The 19,895-nt window shown below is 40.0% G+C and overlaps 1 protein-coding gene across 1 annotated transcript; it reads right to left on the bottom strand.

The window, feature by feature from the left end:
- Positions 1-929: 929 nt before the first annotated feature.
- LOC131978659 (uncharacterized protein KIAA2012) lies at positions 930-19,394 on the bottom strand. The gene is made up of 25 exons (XM_059342370.1): positions 19,353-19,394; positions 16,882-17,006; positions 16,563-16,694; positions 16,293-16,439; positions 15,272-15,464; positions 14,564-14,715; positions 14,216-14,426; positions 13,714-13,772; positions 11,756-11,954; positions 11,495-11,632; positions 10,763-10,933; positions 9,844-9,969; positions 9,630-9,704; positions 9,360-9,427; positions 9,230-9,278; positions 9,071-9,144; positions 8,991-9,034; positions 7,075-7,221; positions 6,815-6,989; positions 6,502-6,655; positions 4,542-4,912; positions 3,687-3,895; positions 3,440-3,612; positions 2,857-3,064; positions 930-1,366 (listed from the first exon to the last, which is right to left on the bottom strand). Exons 2-25 carry the CDS (start codon positions 16,990-16,992, stop codon positions 1,198-1,200), a joined length of 3,555 nt encoding a protein of 1,184 aa, XP_059198353.1. The 5' UTR covers positions 16,993-17,006; positions 19,353-19,394; the 3' UTR covers positions 930-1,197.
- Between the last annotated feature and the right edge of the window lie 501 nt (positions 19,395-19,895).

The raw sequence follows: 19,895 nt of genomic DNA, 5'->3' as shown, positions 1-19,895 counted from the left end.
CTTTTCGTTGCATTTACCGCCATCTGCTGGACTTAACTTATTTCAAACTTTCCTTCTGTTATATTCTTTGAATTAGTCCAGTTGTGGCGATAAATATCAGAAGGATTTTCCCACCTTCTATTATATTTTTCAAATTGTCTCCTCTTATACTCAGGACAGACTATTACCACATGTTCTACTGTCTCCCTCTCCCCACAGTTACACTGACCCGTTGCATGTTTCCTATTATATTAAATGTGTTATTTAACCTACTGTGCACTATTCTTAGTCTACTTATAATTACTTGTTCTGTTCTATTGTCACCATAACACCCTGCTGTCTCCCTTTTATCTCCCTCTTCCAATGATGGTTCCACTGATTGATTATTTCTTTCCAGATTAGACTTTTCCCTTCTGCCTTTGATAATTTTACTTTCATTTCCACCTCCTCTTTTTTTTTTTACTGCTTCCTTAGCCATTTTGTCTGCTTTTTCATTTCATATTAACTCTTGATGAGCTGGAACCCACATGAACACTACTATATATATATATATATATATATATATATATATACATACATACTTTATAGTTTATGACAATTCAAACTTTAAAGAACTTTATAACTGGGAAGAGATTTAATTTCTATAGTTAGTTTAGTTGGTTATTATTGCAGAGCTCATTTATAATAAGAGAAAAAATTTATTCTTCAAATGCATAAATAACAATACATAACATTTTATGAAAGTTGATTGATTTATGAAAATAAATAAAAACAGATATATCTGCTTGTGAATTATTTTTCTTTATTCAGCATATTTATTAAATATCAAAATATTTATTGTCCAGCTATTTTTAACATGAAATTTGTACTTAATGTATGAATTTATTAGTGTTTTGCATAAGATTTTGAAGGTTTTTTGTTGCCATTTAATATTTAGATTTTTTTTAAAAATTTGTAGTCCAGATCCAGAACAACACATCTCAGATTCAACATCTTTCATTATCAGCAGTTATTAAAGATATTAACACAAAGACAACATGATGTGAATTTTTTGTTTTCATATAAACTAAGACAAAAATAATAATAATAATAAAAGCAGATGTATGTTGACAAATTAAATATGTATTTCAGATGTTTCTATCCATTCCTTTTGATTTAGTGATATTCAAACACGAGTTCATCAAACTAAAACCTCAGACGGAGGTCAGAGGTCAGAGGTCAGGGGTCAGGGCTCGTGGCCTTGGCTTTATTTATTTCCAGCAGCTGTAACAGAGTGAAGTAGGAGTAGATCCAGGGCCTGGAGATGCCCTGACTCTTCTCCAGACCTCCAGCCTCTAAAGTCAGACGTCTTCTCAAGGCCAGCTGCTGCTGCAGCAGCGCCATCTGCCTGCAGGACGATAGAACCGCAGAGAACAAACATTTAGTTCTCAAGTGTTAGAACTGGTTGTCCAGAAATGTAGGTATAATACTTTTAAAACATATATACACACACACATATACATACATATACATATATATATATATATATATATATATATATATATATATATATATATATATATATATACACACACACACATATATGTGTGTGTATATATAGATATATATGTGTGTATATATATCTATATATACACACATATGTATGTGTATATATATATATATATATACATATATATATATATATATATATATATATATATATATATACTTTATAGTTTATGACAATTAAAAAAATTGCAACTTTATAATTGGGAAGAGGTTTAATTTCTATAGTTGGTTATTATTGCAGAGGTCATTTGTAATAAGACAAAAAAGTAATTCTTCAAATGCATAAATAACAATAAATAATATTTTATGAAAGTTGATTGATTTATGAAAATAAACAAAAACAGATATATCTACATTATAGTTAAATTTGTATTAATATTATAGGTATGAATGTTAATTATGCCCAGTGGTTGAATGTAACTAAGTACATTTAGTTACTTAAGTACTGCAATTTAAAGAGGTACTTTCTTTAGTATTTCCATTTTATGAAATGTTTATTTCTACTCCACTAAATCCCAAAGTGAAATATTGTACTTTTTACTGCACAACATTTGTCTGGCAGCTTTATATTATAGTATATGATAGTATTCAGATCCTTTACTGCAGTGAAAGTACTAATATAACACTGTAAAATTACTCTTGCATTCAAAACTTACTGAAGTAAAAGTACAAAAGTATCAGCATCAAACCTAAAGTACTCGTTATACAGATTGTTTTATATATTCCAAATATATTATTGGATTATTATTATTATATTATTATGTATAATTATTTCCTCTACTTTTTTGGGTTAAATCTTTTAATCAAGGCGACCAAAAATTTAATACATTTAAATAATGATACATTTAAAATGTGACACTGTAATAAACTAATAATACATCAAAATCATTGTTGTTGCTAATGTTTTTATTATATGGAAAACAACAGTGACATCATGTAATCAAACTGGCATTTAAAGGCTTAAAATGACAAAAGTGTTTAAATATTTGTTTTGTTTTTAATCAGGACTGAAACCCCCCCCCCCCCCCAAAAAAAAAATCTGATTATCTACACACACACACACACACACACACACACACATATATATATATATATATATATATATATATATATATATATATCATGTTTTTATCAAAGGTTTTGGACATTTTTGTCCTTTATGGCCTTAAGGGAAGTTTACTGTTGCACAGTGTGTTGTAGAAACATTAAAATTTGAAAAACAAAAAGTACACTAAAATCACACCTCATCCATTAACAGCAGGGTTAAAGGTTGTTTAATGCTTATTTATATATTTATATTTATATATTTATTTATATTTCTGTTTGTACCTGGCGAGCAGCTCGGCCTGCAGCCTGGCCTCCTCTGCAGCCTCCTCCTCTCTCCTCCTCTGCTCCACCTCTTTGCTCCTCCTGTCCTCCTCCTCCTGTCTCCTCCTGCAGAGGTACTCGGTCCTCTCGCTCTCGTCCATCTCCTGCAGCTTCCTGTCCTCCTCCTCCTGCCTCCGCTGCTCCTCCAGGTGCTGGCGCTCCTTTTCAGCTGCATGGGGCACACACAAAAAAAGTCTCACCTCAATAAAAAATAGTTACAACTTATTTGAAAAAAATCAAATAAATAGGCAAAGAATAAAAATAAAAAAACATTAATGAATATAAATACTTCTTAAACAAACAGTCGATGATTTCAGACCACAGCAGATTAAATTATTAACTGTTTTATCTGCTGCTGAGTCAGCTCGTTCAGGCCTAAAAGTTATTTAACATTAAGCATAATTTGCTGGTAAACTCTTCTCGAGTTGACTTTCTTCTGACGTTGCCTGTAAACCTCACATAAACTTTAATAATTGGAGGAGATTTTTAAAATTTATCTTGACGTTTTGATTTTCATCAGCTGGAGTTTGTGTTGACCTCTGACCTCTCCTCCTCTGTTCCTCCTCCTCTCGCCTCCTCTGCAGTTCCTCCATCTGCCTCCTCCTCTCCTCCTGCCTCCTCTTCTCTCTCTCCCTCTGCGCCTGCTCCCGCCTTGCTCGCTCCTGCTCCTCTTCCTCGCGCCTCCTCCTCTCCTCCTCCTCCGCCAGCTTCTTCAGTCTGGAGACGGAGATTCACTGTTAATGAAATGAACGTTCACAAAGATGTTTCTAGTGTTGGAGTGAAAACATGACCTGAGCTCCTCGGCTCTTCTTCTCCTCTCCCCGTCCAGCTCGCTCCTCATCCTCTCCTCCGTCTGCTCCCTCTCCTGCTGCTTCCTCTCCTCCTCCTCCTGCTCCCTCCTCTTCCTCTCCACCTCCTGCCTCCGTCTCTCTGCTCGCTGGGCCCGGTGCGAAGCTGCAGCCTCCTTCTGCTCCTCCTGCTGCTGACTCCTCCTGGAGGACTAAAACACAGAAAAACTTAATTTTTCATCTTCATTAACATGCATAATCACTATGTGGTTTAATATTTTATGCTTTTTCTAATGTGCTTGGCAAATCTGAGAGATAGATAATGCATTATTTAAGATACTGAGTGAAATAAGGAATGAATTATGACAGTTTCACCAATAGTCATGTAATAATTAGACACCACACACTGTAAAAAAAAAATCCTGAAAATATAAACCAAACAAATATTAACCATAAAATAGAGGTTGCAATTAAGAAAATTATATATAATTATAATGCTAATGTTTTTTACAGTATTATTCATTTTATTAACTGTCTTGAATGTTAATACAGTGAATTCTATGTAAAAAAAATAGAAAAGAATAAATCGTTAATAATAGCAAAAAGCAATTAAGTAATTAATTAATTAATTTGACGGTAAAAACACTTGCAATTAAATTAAAGTATTGTAGTATAGTGTTATTTTTTTAATATTATTTTGTATTATTCTTTTTTTATATTATTAAAATACAGATATTTACTGTCAATGTGAAAATGTTTAAACAAAAAAAAAGAGAAAATGTTGTATATGTGAATAAGTTGTGAAACATAATTACTAATAAAGATATACTTAAAAACCAAAAACGTGTCCTTCTATACTTCTGGTTTCACTGGGTTCAGCATCAGCTGTTCCTCTGTGATCATGACAGTTGAACATGACGACAGGCGTCCTCGTGATGAGGCGAGCCCCGTGAAGCTGGCCGCCGCCGCCGCCTCACAGGAGGAGGAGGCCGCAGACCTCCTGGAGCTCCTCTGGTTCAGCTGGGACCTGAGCGAGCTCACTGATTGGACGCTGCTGTGTTGACCAGTGTTGGTGGAGAGTTGCTCTGCGTCCTCCTCTGGGTCAGCTTTTGTTTTGTTTTTGCGTCTTTGTGTTGCAGAGCGTCTACTGGTGGATATAAGGTTTGAATCTTCTTCCACTTCCTGGCTGATTTCCTCCTTATCTTTATTCAGGAGCTCCACAGGGTTTTCTATGAGAAAGTGAAATTGAAAGTAAAGTTTGTGAGATAAAATTTCTTCTAAATTGTTAAGAATTGCCAGTTCTCCGAAGAAATACAGACCATACAGTTGTTCCCTGCTGCTCTTGTGTTATATACCTTGAGTTGCTCAGTAGTCTACTCAAACAAGCGAAAAAGACAAAACAGGAATGCAAAAGAATGAAGCTCCACACCCTCCTGCTCAGTCACTCTCCCAGTAATTTTCCACTCCCACCTCATCAGCCTAACTCCACTCAGCTGCATCTGATCACTAATCACTATATCGACTCTAAAACCTACCTCAAAAACACTCACTGCCAGATTGTTCTTTGCTACTCGATGTCAGACCTTCCAGCGCTTTCTCTCCAACTGAATTCCTGTTGCCAACCCTGCTTGCCTCTGATCTACCCGTCTCGCCTGACTCCAGGTAAACTCACAAACACTTCTGTCACTGATTTTAAGATTTTCAGCCTGCTGAATCAGCTTCTCTGCCAATGACTTGATTGAGAGACTTTGATGTTGTATTCAACCTGTTCATTGTGCATTTCACCTGCATTGGACTGTGAAAACATTGGTACCTGCTGAGTCTGACATTTAAAGTCATTGCCAACTGTTCCCGGTATCCTGTGTGCTGAAATTGGGTCCATATACAAAACATTACAAAGAAAAGACATGCCACGCATGGAAATTTAGCTAGTTACTTTACTACAGAGAGGGCTACAATGGCATTCTTTCATCTCACTGTTGAAACTGATACAGGCATATGCTACCTCACGACCACTGCGCTCCTTCAATGAACAACGCCTGGTTCTGCCACCCGTTCGGCCAAGGCAATCCAGACTGTTTGTGTTTGTTGTTCCTCATTGGTGGAACCACTACCAGTTCCTACCAGAGCAGGGGCGTCCCTCTCTACCTTTAAAAAAACTCCTGAAGACCTTCAGCTCTTCAGAGGGTACCTTCTCTTCTAGCACCACACCACAACTCTACTCCTTAAAGAATCCTCACTAGCACTTATTGCTGCAGTAACGCCTCTTGTTGCACGATACATTGATTGTTCCCCTTAAGTCGCTTTGGATAAAACCGTCTGCTAAATGACTGAATGTAAATGACACTGCCAAACTGATAAACTTTTGTTCTTGTAAACATGCACTCTGAATTTGCTGCATTCCGTTTTTTATTTCTAACTTTTCTGGAATCACAGTTGTACACTCAATACAACCATTTCATCTCCAAACCTCCAAATCAAGGTTCATTGGGAATGCTTTTTTCTGCTCCTAAAAACTATAAAACTGTATATATGTAGCAGGGCAGAGCCCCTCCCAGCCACATTTCCCATTTTACGTTAAAGCACAATTTAAAAAATCTTTGCATTTATATCACTGTACATGCCAGGAGGAAGGCATGGGAATGACGGTCCTGTCCTGATCCGACACACTTCTTTATGAACAGTTTTGGCTTTTACTTATATTAAGTGTTTTTATAATTCATCATGGCACTGTTTATTTCTGATTGGGTCTTGTGAGATGAGCCTTAACCTCGCCAAGTATCATTTAGTTGTTCCTGATTATTTGCAGTCGTCTTACCTTCATCTGGGTCTTTGTGTTGGAGCCTTCCTCTCCTCCTCCTCCTCCTCCTCTTCCTCTCAGCAGACTCTTCTTCTCTCTCTTCATTCATCTTCACTCCTTCTCTCTCTTCATTCATCTTCACTCCTCCTCTCTCTCCTGTTATTTTCTTTTTCTGAAAGACAAAAGATTAACTTTAAACCTGAACTGCTTCAGATGGACACAGGAGTTCCAATTGTTCTGGTGTTTTATTATGACGATATTTAACATACTTTATAAACATCTATTAAATGTTTTCATGGGAATATCTTTATTTCATAATCATAACACTGACGACAGCAGTCTGATCCTGAGTCTGTGCTGAGTCTCTGCCGCTCTGCCCCTCATGTTTCTGGCTCCTGATTGGTTGACCATCACTTCCTGTCTTCTGCCGCCTTCCGTCCTTCCTCGTCCTTGAGGTCTTCTGTCCATCAAACGCTGCACTTTTCACTGTTTTCACCGCCCGTTTGCTACATAAAGTGAGGACAGTGGTGTGTGTGAGGCTGCACAGCACGTTACTCAGTCAAAGTGTTTTCTGTCTCAGAGTTTTCTCACCCTGACGCTGGTGCAACTTCTGCCTCCTTCCTCTCAGTAGTCTTCCTCTTTTTGTCCTCTGCGTCCTCTGTTGTTGCTTCATCTGGGCTGAATCTCTGCTGGCTGCATGATGCATCAGACTCAAACTGCAGATTCTCTGAAAACAAACTGACAAGAAGTTCACATTTCCATTTTAGTGAGAAACATTTTTAAGAGTCAGCAGGTCAACAGATGTACATTGTCGTCTCTAAAAGACATACAATGGTCTGAATGATGCATTAAGATTGGTGTGCACAATAAAGAAACCAATTGGAAATTTAAGACCTTCTGTGCATACAAATCCTGCTCGAATGCATCAATAAAACAACATTTACATTGCGTATGTTTATGTGCAAATAAACATTGTCAAGTTACTTAACATATGTTGGTGCTAGCACTCTTCTGGAAATGTTTAAACAGTTTCAACAAAACATTATCAACCTCACTACAAGAACTCTGGTCTTCCACCAACTTGGCATCAGATTGTTGTCTAACTATGAGGTGTTGTACCCTCAGATTTAGATTTCTAGCCTATATATGCATCTTTGTGAATTCTACTCATGTTTTCATAGTCGGTTTGTTTCCCTTTTAAACTTTGGAGGGTTTGATGCTTCAGTTGCTTTAGTCGGTTTGACAGATCATCAGTCTGTGATCATCAGGAGCAGCTGTTCAGTCGTCAGTCTGCTGAAACCATCATCTAGTGTTGACTCCAAGGCCGCATTCAGACTGCCAGCCAAAATCCAATTTTTAGCCCATCCAGATTGGAACTGGATGGCTCTTTTGAAGTCTGAACAGTCACAAATCACATGAAATCCGATTTTTGCAAACCGGATCGAAACCACCTTCGGGAGGTAGTTTCAGATCGCATTTGGACAGATGCGTCTCAGTCTGAACCTCCAAACACTCAGATCGGTTTTGACTTTCCGTGACGTCACTATACGAGTAGCGCTGGCATCACGGAGACGAGGTGTCCACCGGCAGCCGCACCCGACTCATGCGGCCCGACGGGGGCGTCCATCCGCCCGGTTTCTCCCCTGGTGCATCTGAGATGTTCTGCACCTCTACTGGACAGTGATAAGGCCAATATACTGAGGTGACCTGCCTCCATCATGTTTGTTGTTGTTCTTGTCGCCGTCGCAATTATATGACGTCAGACGCTCTGACGCCGTTACTATGGCAACCTGTCAGATCAGTCAATAATGTGGCCCGGTCTGAACAGAGCCATATCCGATTTGGACACTTGCTAAAAATAGTGTGGACAGTCAGCCCTAAAAATCGGATTTGAGTAGGAATCTGATTTGAATCAGATTCGCCTGCAGTCTGAACGCGGCCCAAGTCTTTTCAAAGACTGTGAAAGTTGTCTAGTGTGTCCCCAGCTTTAGCTATGCCAGCTATAGGCCGTAATTCATTCTTCCCTCTCACATACACAAAAATACCTCTCACATTCACAATTTTACCTCTCACATTCACAAATAAATAGGTATTTTTTGTGAGGGAAGAATGTCTTATGGCCTATACGGCCCCTCTTATTTAGCCATAAAACCTGTCACAGGGGAAAGATATTGGTTGAGTCTTTAGTTATCATGCAGTTCTTGAGGGTTGTGACGGAGACATAGGAAACTCTCACTCCCACTGATATGCTCGAGGAAAAATAATTGCATTTATTCGTGAGGAAAAATAGTTATGACAACGTTGGTTAACTCAGTCAGCTAAACAGATTTTAGTGCAAAAGAAGAGACCGCCTCAGACACGACTGGATTCTCAGTCTGTGAAAACAGTAATGAGACATTTTTGCATCATCCCAATCATCTGTTTCTGAGGAAATCTGACAGATTCAAACATTTATGTTTTTCTAGGCCTAAATTAAAAGCATCAAGTTGAATGTGAGTGAAACCAACCCTGTCTCCTCCTCTTCATCCTCCTCCTCTGCCTCAGTGTTTCCTCCTCTCTTCTCCTCCTTCCCTCCTCGCTCCCTCACATTGTTTTTATCCTCCTTGATCCAGGCCCCCGCCGCTGCCTCGGCAGCTTCCTTTGTTTTTGTCTTGATCCCAGCTGCTGGAAGGACTAACAAAGCATCTGGAAAAAATTATTAATAATTCAAATCTAAACTATGATAAAATCAGTAGCAGAGTTTTACCTGAGTCTGTGTGGCTGCTGAGTGAGCAGGCTCCGCTGAAATCTAAGAGCTGCTGGAGAACAGAATTGAAAAAAGTGTGCTCAATGACTCTTAAACCTCTCAAAGTTCAGTCAGAAAACATTAAATTCACCTTATGTAAGGAGTGATGGAGCTGGACGTCACACACGGGAACATCAGTGTTCGGCTCCAGCCCTTCGTCTGCACACACACACACACACACACACACACACACAATGATCAGGCAGTGGTTAGAGCAATTATTGGACAAAAATTAAAGCTGACTCGGATGCATGTGTGTATGTGCAGACCTGCATGTGTGTGTGTGCAGACCTATGTGAGTGTGTGCAGACCTGTATGTGTGCAGATGTGTGTGTGTGTGTGTGTGTGTTTGTGTGCAGACCTGTGTTTGTGGGTTCAGGCTGCAGTACAATGACCCAGGGTAACTTCTTGCCATCTGCAGACAAAACCTGGAGAGCTGGAAGACAGAAAGAGTGAGTTATTGATACTAAATACAATCTTTTACTTTAGTCTCTAATGCTTTATTTTCTCCTCCAGACAAAGTGTGCAGGGTTTTAAATTCTTAAAGCCTGAAGTTCTGGGGGCTCAGTGAGTACCTCGCTCCTGTGCGTGGACATCAGGCTGAGATGGGTCCTGCAGGCTGCTCTCGTACAGCGACAGTTGAATGATCTCCCCATCAGGACCCAGGATCAGACTGCCAACAGATTTGCCATTCTGCAGATCTGATAAACAAAAAAAGCAACACATTAAGCCTTAAAGTAATTTAAACTGGTGAGTTCTGTTTTGTGTACCAGGCTTTAAACATGTTTCTTTCTGCTGTAAAGTTAGCCATTTTAACATGAAGGTCTCTTCAAATTGACCCACATTTGGAGCCAGTTTCAAGTGGCCAGAATTGCCTGGTCTGATCACAGCCCATAACAAATCCCTGCAGCATCAGCAAACTTTCATTTGCTGCTGTCACACAGGTTGGACCCAGCACAGCTCCCGGCCACCACCCTGATGTGACTCCCGGCGCTGGGGTTTGCTCAAAGTTAACACAAGAAATGTTTCCATTAAAGTCTAAATTGATTTTGATTCAAATTTGTGAAATGTGGCATCAAAGAAAATGTGAATTAGTGAGTTTCCATCAGCTGGTTCAGAGCAAATAAACAAAACTGCAGTAACATCTTCGGTCAGCAGGTGGCAGTGTAATCTGTCAGTAAACAGGAGAAGAGAGAAAATGGAGAGAAGTCTTCAGGAATTAGATTAATCTTCTCATTGTTCTTTCACGTCAGAGGAAACAGCTGATCAGTCATGTCACTTAAATGTTTGCCATGTCAGAACTTATTCAGAAAAAGTCTTTTCATCTCCCGTTTGGTGCATTAAATTTTTTTTGGAAAAGACAAAAAACACCTCAAGCCAGCTTTTTATCAAATTTTGGTGTTTCCATCAAGCTTTTCTCATGAGAATCTTCAAAATGTGTAGAGAAATGCGCCTACAGTTTTCTGTTGTGTAACAGAGGTTCAGCTCTCGTACCTCTCAGCTCCAGAGGCAGAACACCTCTAACCACGCCTCTATTAGCATCGCTGGATTCACAGGGATCCTGGAGGTCGAGCAGTCGGTTCTTTAAGAAGGCCAAAGAGCTCTGTTTGCCCGGGCCTTTCCGTCCTGCAACACAACCCAACACTCCTACTGGAGGAGGAGGCTCTGAAGGAGAGGATGCAGTGTAAAAGAAGATACAAAGAACATGGTCAACCTTTGAAGAAAATATTCTCCACCTGGCGTGTATCACCTAACATATTCAATGGAAGGCAGAAAACTTTAGAATGCATCCACCAGACGAGCAGTGCTCTTTGAGTCCAGTTCTTATAATACATTCATGGTTTAAAATTAACTTGTAAAAAACGTAAATAATACCATGTTCTATCGTCACACTCAAAGTAACCTTCCTAAATGTGTCAAGTAATAAAAAAAATAGATATATTTATTGAAACTGTGTCCAATAGTAAGAGGTAGTTGTTTTTTTAACCCTGAATTTTTGCCTCGTGTAAACCAAGTAGTTTTGTTGCACAAACATAACAAAGTAGTTTTTTGTTTGAATTTACAACTTTAACTGCATGTTGAAAACTGCGACCCAATGCATTGGTATGTTTTTGTTTCTTTCCCGGATTTTTTTGGCAGAAACGTACAAAGCCAAATTTGGTTAGTGCAAGTGTAGTGAACTAATTATTTCACATCTGAACAACAGCTTGTGAAGTGTTTGTGTACCTTCTCCTGGATTCAGCTGAATTATAAAACCTTTCTCAGAGGGAAGTCTTCCTCCACCTCCTGGTTGATCTGCTGTCTCTTTTTTATGGAAATGTCTTTCTGGTTTTTCTCCTCTTCTCTGTTTCCCACATATCTCCTCTAAAAGACAGAAGGAAAGAGTCACAGCCTGGTTATGATGTAAGTGTTTACAAAGTGGAGATTCATATTAAATTAAATGCTGCTAAATATTTCAACTAGTGGTCGTCTGTGAATCTTTGTTACCATTTTCTGCAGGAAACTGCTGTGGAAGAAACAGCAGCTGCTGATGGAGTCTGTTCACTTTCTGTTGGGACTGAAACTGGACTCTGTCCGTCTTTGGTTGGGCGTCATGCTGGGTCTGAACCTGGACCGCCCGGCTCTCTGCTATGGGCGGCAGGCACCATGTCTGACTTTCATCCCTGTTGGGGCTGTTCCATCTTGGCTGAAACATTCAACACAGGTATGTCTACTGTTTGGAAGTCTTATTTAATGGCAGGTGAGGGAAATGCGGATTTCAGTCAGTATTTCAAATAATGATGTATTATGGTGTTCACCCAGGGGATCACATGTGTCCTGTATGTATGTCAAGCAAACCACAATCTTTTCCTCAACCTAATAAAGTAGTTTTGTTCTTTGGTGGACTCAGGGGAGGGGCAGCGGGGAAGACCACTCCCCTTTCGTGCCCCCATGTTCGAAAAATATGCTGCAAATGTGCCCTCCTCAATGCCCCCATTGAACATGATAAAGTGCCCTTTAGGTTGCCGTCAAATAAAATTAAAATATAATGTGCAGTCAAGACTGCACTACCAGAAAAAAGCTAATAAAGTCCCCTCATGGGTACCTTTACATCAGGAGAAAACATGATGCTGAAGTGCCACACATTGAAAAAAAAAACATTAAGTTCTCGCTAGGGGTCCCTTAGCTGGAGAAAACATGTAACCAAGAGTGGCCTTCTAGTAAAGAACATTTGATGTCCCCTTTTAATGTGTACTTAACTGAACAAAACATGATAAAGTGCATTCTAGAGTTCCCAACAGTAGAAAAGGTGATAAAGTGCCTCTGGGGCACCTTTAAATCGATAAAACATAATGGCCCTCATTTATCAAACGTGGGTACAACAGAAAGTGAGCGCACAATCATTTCTATGCAAGGCTCGGCATTTGGACGTGAGCGGAGGATACGATCAGATCTCAAGTCTAGTCTCAGCTCGTGTACGCAGATTTGAGTCAGCGTGAAGTCCACACGTCTGAGTCTGAGAATTGATCTTGGACTATTGTATCGATGCCTGGAGCTGATAAAACTCTGTGGTGTTTTGTTTTTTAATGGTGACAAAGCAAAGCATGTTTAGGCTACATCATTTATCATTAAAACATCATTAAAAACTAGAAAATTTCTAAAGAAATTCAGATTGTGCGCTTGCCTCTGGACCAAGATTCTCGTGGCTTATCAAAAGGGGCAGGGAATTAAACAGGGACTTTCTGCTGAGTACACTGACACCTCATACAAGTCTGTACGACAAACAGTTAATAAGTTCTGGGAAAGGGGGCGTGGCTAATCAAAAGGGGCGGGGTGATCAATCAACAGTTAAACAGGGACTCAAACACTCACACGCACACAAGTCACTGTTACTGTCACTGAGTATCTAACTATAAGTACTTTTATTTCATAAACGTCTGTCGCTGCATATTTCTGCAATATGTCTATTTTACTCCTGTAAATGGTATTTAAATTACGCTTGTTTCGAGCCGCAACATTTATCAACAGCCGATCATTCTTACGATGTCATTGGCGAGATACGATCGTTTGATAAATCCCATGTAAACCCTGTCGTAAGACGAAATATACGACCAGATCCACGCTCGTTTCTACGCTCATTTGATAAATGAGGGCCCATGTGTGTCCTGCCCGGAGGTCCTAAAATTAAAAAGATTACAATAAAAAGCTGGTGCCCTTTTTTAAAATTTTATTTCTTTCTTTTTATTTTCTTCAGCCTTGCCCCTCAGACAGCCTGAGTCAGCAACTTGTCTTTTTTTATTCATAACAATAACGATAAATGATCAAGGGGTCCTAATATTTCAATATGTGACAAGTTGGAGTGAAATTGTGTTTCAGCCATTCCTGTGGTTCGCAGGAACATACAATGTCAACATGTTATTCAGAGGACTGGGTTGTTTGTTTAGTTCTTGAAAAGGCTGTCTTACCCTGTCTGTCATCTCTCCATTACAGACTGAATGTCCCACTGTCAGAGGAGGAAGAAGACCTGTGTGTGGGAAAGAACCAGAATATCATGGTCATCATATACTATACAACATATCGGGCAGTCCGTGGCCTAGAGATTGGGCGCAGTAATGTGCTGCCCACTGCTCCTTGCATGGTGTGTTCACTTGTGTCTAAAAAAGGATGGGTTAAATGCAGAGGTTGAATTTCCCCATTGTGGGATTAATAAAGTAATTAATCTATATACAGTACTATAGAGTATGAGGCGAGGTAGTGTCCATGTAGTCTGACCAGAAAAAAATAAGTTTGTATGTTTGACTTCAAATTTGCAGTTTAGTAATTTTACGAGACTGATTTAGCTAACTTGGCTATCTGGGTGGTGGCCCCTCCAATAGCTCGCATTTCAGTACATCTTGTTGAATCACATTTATTCACATTCACTCTGGACATCAATTTCTTCTGTTCTCACAGACCATAAACACGGACCTGTCCTTCCATGTCTGTTTCCGCTTATCAATCTGTCACAGTTTCCTTCATCACTGGTCGTTCCACTGTCTTGATTTGAACAGTCCCAATCATTGGCCACATCGTGGACCCAGTTCATGTTTGGATGATGGAGCTCTCCTCCAAAACTGTGGTGGTTTATATCAGTGTGCTGTGAACTTTCAGACAGCTGCAGACTCCTGTCTTCGCTAGTCTGCAGTTAGTAGGAAAGACACATAGCCAATAAATGACACAACAGAGCATCATTACAGCAATTCATTACAGCAATTAATTTACATATAGATACATTGGCATTAATGCATGTCTAAGGATTCAGTCATTAGTATGCACCTGAGGATCTTCAGGTTCTTCAGGAGTCATTGCTGCATAGTGTACCCAGGTCTGAGGCTCCCTCTGTGGGGTTGGAGTCCTTGAGGTACAGGGTATCTGGAGGAACAGATCCAGTCTGACCTTCTTACTGCTGCTCTGCTCCGCCTCTTGAGCTGCAGAGAGGCTTCATTTTAACATCTTGTCTTGGCTGCATTCTTTTACTAGGGTTTCTTTCATTTCAAACTTAAAATTGAAGGAAGCCTAATTATTGTGTTTTTCAGACTTGAGTACCCTGATAATGATAAGATTTTTTATTGGGGAGTGGTATTGGTGAAGTATTTAGTGTATTTTGCGATATTTACGGAGATCCTGTTTGGATATCTTTCTTATGTGATGATCCCCTCCCCCATCTGTGTGTTGTTGCATGCTGTGTGTCTCTTCCTGTGTAGGAGGGGCCACAGGTCATGCCACTCCTCCAGTCTGCAGAGTGCTGGAGGAGTGTCAGGAGAAGGAACACCTGATTCCAGTCACAAACATGTGTGGTCTCCCTTGTTTGTCATGAGTTATGAACTGGTTCAAGACACTCCCAAGTGGCTTTACTGCCCCGGAGGACTCTGTTATTCTGCCAGAGGAGTTACGCTTGCAGATTAGCATTGGAGTTTGTGACTTGGATTTTGACTCTCCACACCAGTTTGTATCAACCAGTCAGTCCATCGCTCCAACATTTACCTTTGGGTTGATTCTCCAGTTGCTCAGTGCTTCTCTCTGCAGTATGCAACCGAGGTTCAAACTGTATAAGTAACTCTGGTCTGGGCTGCTCCTGAGTCAAGTCTGGTGACGGAGGACTGGGATGATGAAGGTCTGGAGCGACAGGGAAATGAGGAGGAGGAAAGAAGAGTGGACCAAGTCTGGAGGATGTGAACTGGAGGGAAGACAAACACATATAGACATGCATGGATCTTTAACCCGAGAGACTGGTGTTTATGGTTTATATATATTTATTGATTTTTTTTGTCCCACTTAGATTGTTATTTTGAGTTAACCTTTAAATGATCTATTAATGGAGGTATGTCCTGTCCTACATTGCCATCTATGCCACCTTCTTCACCCACGTAACAGGATGCAGTAGTGACATACAGAAGTAATTATTTTAACCCCAGGATTGTTTGTAATGTTAACAACATTACAACAAGATTTCATAAGATATCATACAAACCGTTCACGAGGATAAATTGATAAACGTATGACGTTTTCGGACTAAACAGTTGTGAACTACCAAGTGAACTACCAAGTGGGAAGCTCCGCCAAGAACTACAAACCTCCAAAAGCTCTTTTTCTGTTGCTTCGCTGATAGGAACATTGCAGTTGGCTTTACGTTTTCAAGAGTCAGAATAACTTCCCCATCACATAAATGCTCAGGAAAGCCTGGACTTCACTGTCAGCCTCACTCAGCCTCCATGTTTTTCTATCATTATTTCTATCAAGAGCTGTAGTTGTTCGTTTACACAGCAAACAGGATTTTAAAAAATGGCAGTTGCATGGGCGCATGTGGTCAAACAATCTCCATGCACTGATGTCACTCGAGGTTCCTTTTATGGTGGGAAAGTACCTACTCTGAAATAGGAGCTAAAAAAAGTCCCTCAAAGAAGCATTCCAAGAAATGTGAAATATTCCTAAAAGACAGGAAGATAGAACCTTCCTCCAGTCTGAAAATACCTACAGTTTACCCAAAGTAATTCCTGGTCTGTACCTGAGTGTTTCCGTAGCTCAAAATGGCGGCTGATAACTCTTTAAGGGTGCTGAGTTGCTGTTCCACTTGTTGAGTGTACTGCCGAACAATCCGTCGCTTCCGGTCTCTGGTCACTGGGTCACAGCTGGCTTCCATTGTTACCAAGTCCTGCAGACAGAAGAAAGTCAACCTGGTTTCTGTAAGTCAAAGATGTTCTGCAGCTATGTCTTTCTTATTAAGTAGTGAGTAATGATCAGTAATGTGTAGTTAGTGGCATAAACACACAGATACCTGAGAGTACAAAAGCAGTGGCCCCCTACGAGTGCTGTAAGTCTTTGGAAGAGTTGACTCTGTCTCCACTACCAGACTGCCACTGTTGGAAAGTCTCAGGTGAGAGTCCTGGGACTTCCAGATGTAGTAATCCTGTTGGTCCATTGATGGATAATAATGATTACATGTTGAATGGAATGATTGATTAATGAATGTCTGGACTGATGGATGAACTAATTTATTGGTTAATCGAATGTAGATTCATTCCATAACTTTTACAATCTACAAACAAACTTTCAATGCTGACATATTAGAATTTATATCACTAGTGTGTGAGTACCTGTGGTGTGAAGCAGACATCCAGTCGTCCATCATGTCTCCCTGTGTTTTTGTTGTAAGAGACGAATCGACCGCACCCCCGACTCAGCAAGGACAGAGACAAATCCTTCATGATGTCGTATTGTCCTGAAGAATAGCAGAGTCAAGGACCAGTAAGCTTCATTAGGTTATTCCAGAGATTTCATTCATTCATTCATTATCCTTAACCGCTTATCTGCACTCGGGTTGTGGGGAGCTGGAGCCGATCCCAGCTATCATTGGGCACGAGGCGGGGTACACCATGGACAGGTCGCCAGACTATCGCAGGGCTGACACATAGAGACAGACAATCACGCACTCATTCACACCTATGGGCAATTTAGAATCACAAATTAAACCTAAGCTGCATGTTTTTGGACTATGGGAGGAAGCCGGAGTACCTGGTGAGAACCGACGCTGACACAGGGAGAACATGCAAACTCATCACAGAGGAGCAGCGAAGTCAAACCACCGTGCAGCCCCCCTAAGATTTCAAAGCAAGCAAAATGACAAATATAGTGCTATATGCAGATGATACTTTATTTGATAATTTCAAACTCGACTATTAGATTTAGGTTTGTGTGCTGGCAATAGCTGTGGCAGCATCATATTTTTGGGGTCGTCAGTCCATCCGTCTGATTTCCATATTCTTGTGAAGAAAGGTATCTCTGGAAGGAATTCAGTTTTTGCACAAATATCCATTTGAACATCTGTCCCTTTTTTGTGAATGAAATATCTCAGGAACACTTTGAGGAATTCCTTCAAACTTGGCACAACATTCACTTGGACTCAAGGAGGACCTCATGCTGTTTTGGAAGTCAGAGGTTAAGATCACTGTACTGTGACACTATGTCTGTCTCATTCTTGTGAGCACAATATCTCAGAAACACATTGCATATTATTTCTTAAATTTTGGCACAAATGTTCCCTTGGAGTCAAGGATGAACTGATGAGAGTTTGAATGTCAAAGGTCACTGTACTGTGACACCAGGTATGTCAGATTCTTCTGAATGTGATATCTCAGGAACACCTCAAGGAATGTCTTTCAAATTTCACATGCATACTGTATCCACCTGGGAATTAAATATCTCAGGAACACCTTGAGGAATTCCTTCAAACTTGGCACAACATTGACTTGGGCTCAAGGAGGACCTTATGATATTTGGAATTCAGAGGTTAAGATCACTGTACTGTGACAGTATGTGACTATCTCTGTCTCATTCTTGTGAACACAATATCTCAGGAACACGTCATGGGTTATTTCTTAAATTTTGTCACAAATGTTCACTTGGACTCAAGGATGAACTGATTACATTGTGGAGGTCAAAGGTCACTGTGAGCTGACATCTGTCCCTTTCTTGTAAATTAAATATCTCAGGAACACCTAGAGGGAATTTCTTCAAGCTTGGCTCAACATTTACTTGGACTCAAGGATGAACCCATTATGTTTTGGAGGTCAAAGGCCCCTGTACTACGACACTATGCCTGTCTCATTCTTGTGAACACAATATCTCAGGAACACATCGAGGGAATTTCATCAATTTTGGCACAAATTTTCACTTGGACTCAAGGATGAACTGATTACATTTTGAAGGTCATAGGTCAAAGGCCCCTGGGACCTCACATCTGTCCGAATCTTATGAACACTCACTTGGAGTCAAAGTTGTACTCGTAATGTTCTGCCCATCCCATTCCTGTGAACCCAATATCTCAAGAACACCTGGAGAACATTCCCTTGGACTAACGGATGACTTGATTCAATTTTGGAGGTCACAGGTCAAGGTCACAGTGACCCCACAACGTTTTCAAGTTAGCTAATCATGACACACTTAATAAAATGTCTAATATGATGAAGTGATGCCATTTTATATCCTAAAGGTCAATGGTCAACAAACTGATACTGAATTGTGGATACTAATCCTGTGAGTCCCCCTTGAAACGGAAAAAAACCACTATTTCTGGACAACAGGACAGCAACAATGCCCTGCTTTCACCGGGGGTTTAACCCTTCAATCTAATGGAATATCTATGAATTCAAAATCATAACTTCTTACAGGAAATCATTTGAACAGTTTATGAGGACAGCCTGTTTTTAATGAAGGCACTGGATGTAAATAATGTTTGAGATAGAAAATAACACATATGTTGGCATCAGTGCCAATGTGTAAAGTCATTGTGGAGCACAGTTCATTATCTCAGAATCTTATTTTGTGCCTCACTACTTTACCAGTTTTTTTCTTACACTGCCTTTAATGCCACAACTGGATATAAATCACAGCACAAGAAAAGTCATGAGTCACCAAGTTTTTAGTTTAGCTAGTTCTCATTCAGACTGAGTTAGTACAGCAACAGAATAAACTCAATTTTGTTAGCGGTGAGGAGGATGAGAGTCCTAAAAAATCTTCTTGATTTGTATCATGGTTTATAGCAGAAATTTAAAAAGATAAAACATACCTGCTGTCTTCCTTACAGAGGCTGTCCTCTGTCTGTGTGTGTGTGTGTGTGTGTGTGTGTGTGTGGTCAGTTCCTGTTGCTAGGTTGTCCAGAGTTGGTACAGAGTGTTTCTGTTGCCGTGGCTGCAGTGACAGACACACACATAAAGGAGAATAAGGCTTTTAAATGTCCACACTGACACACACAATGAGAACACACCATGTGACCAGGACTGAATTATTTTCCCAAAAGCTGCATTTCCTGTACAAAAAACACAATTTTATGCAAACTTCATTGATCATCATACCAGTGGCGGCTGACCAATAGAGGGCGCTGGGGCGCCAACCTCACGCCGACTTGCCTCCCTGTTTTTTGGGGATTTTTTAAAAATATATTTTTAAATAATCTTTCTAATTTTGAGAAATAATCTATGTTGATTGTTTTCTTATAATGTATTTACTTATATCTTAAGAATCCTCCAGAATTATATTTTCATTCACTTTCATGGTCAACGTTTATCATTTTGGTGAAGTAGCTGTTTTCCTGGGGCGCCAGTTCGCTCAG

Source organism: Centropristis striata, chromosome 10 (assembly GCF_030273125.1).
Source record: "Centropristis striata isolate RG_2023a ecotype Rhode Island chromosome 10, C.striata_1.0, whole genome shotgun sequence".
Taxonomy (NCBI): Eukaryota; Metazoa; Chordata; class Actinopteri; order Perciformes; family Serranidae; genus Centropristis; species Centropristis striata.
The sequence above is the reverse complement of the archived record's forward strand: the minus strand, read 5'-3'. Positions and strand labels throughout refer to the sequence as shown.

Coding starts and splice junctions, on each gene's coding strand:
- LOC131978659 (XM_059342370.1), bottom strand. CDS start 16,992: ATGAAGGATTTGTCTCTGTCCTTGCTGAGTCGGGGGTGCGGTCGATTC. Junction 9,279..9,359: donor TCCATCACTCCTTACATAAG/GTGAATTTAATG, acceptor GTTCTCCAGCAG/CTCTTAGATTTCAGCGGAGC. Junction 9,145..9,229: donor CAGCAGCCACACAGACTCAG/GTAAAACTCTGC, acceptor TCCTTCCAGCAG/CTGGGATCAAGACAAAAACA.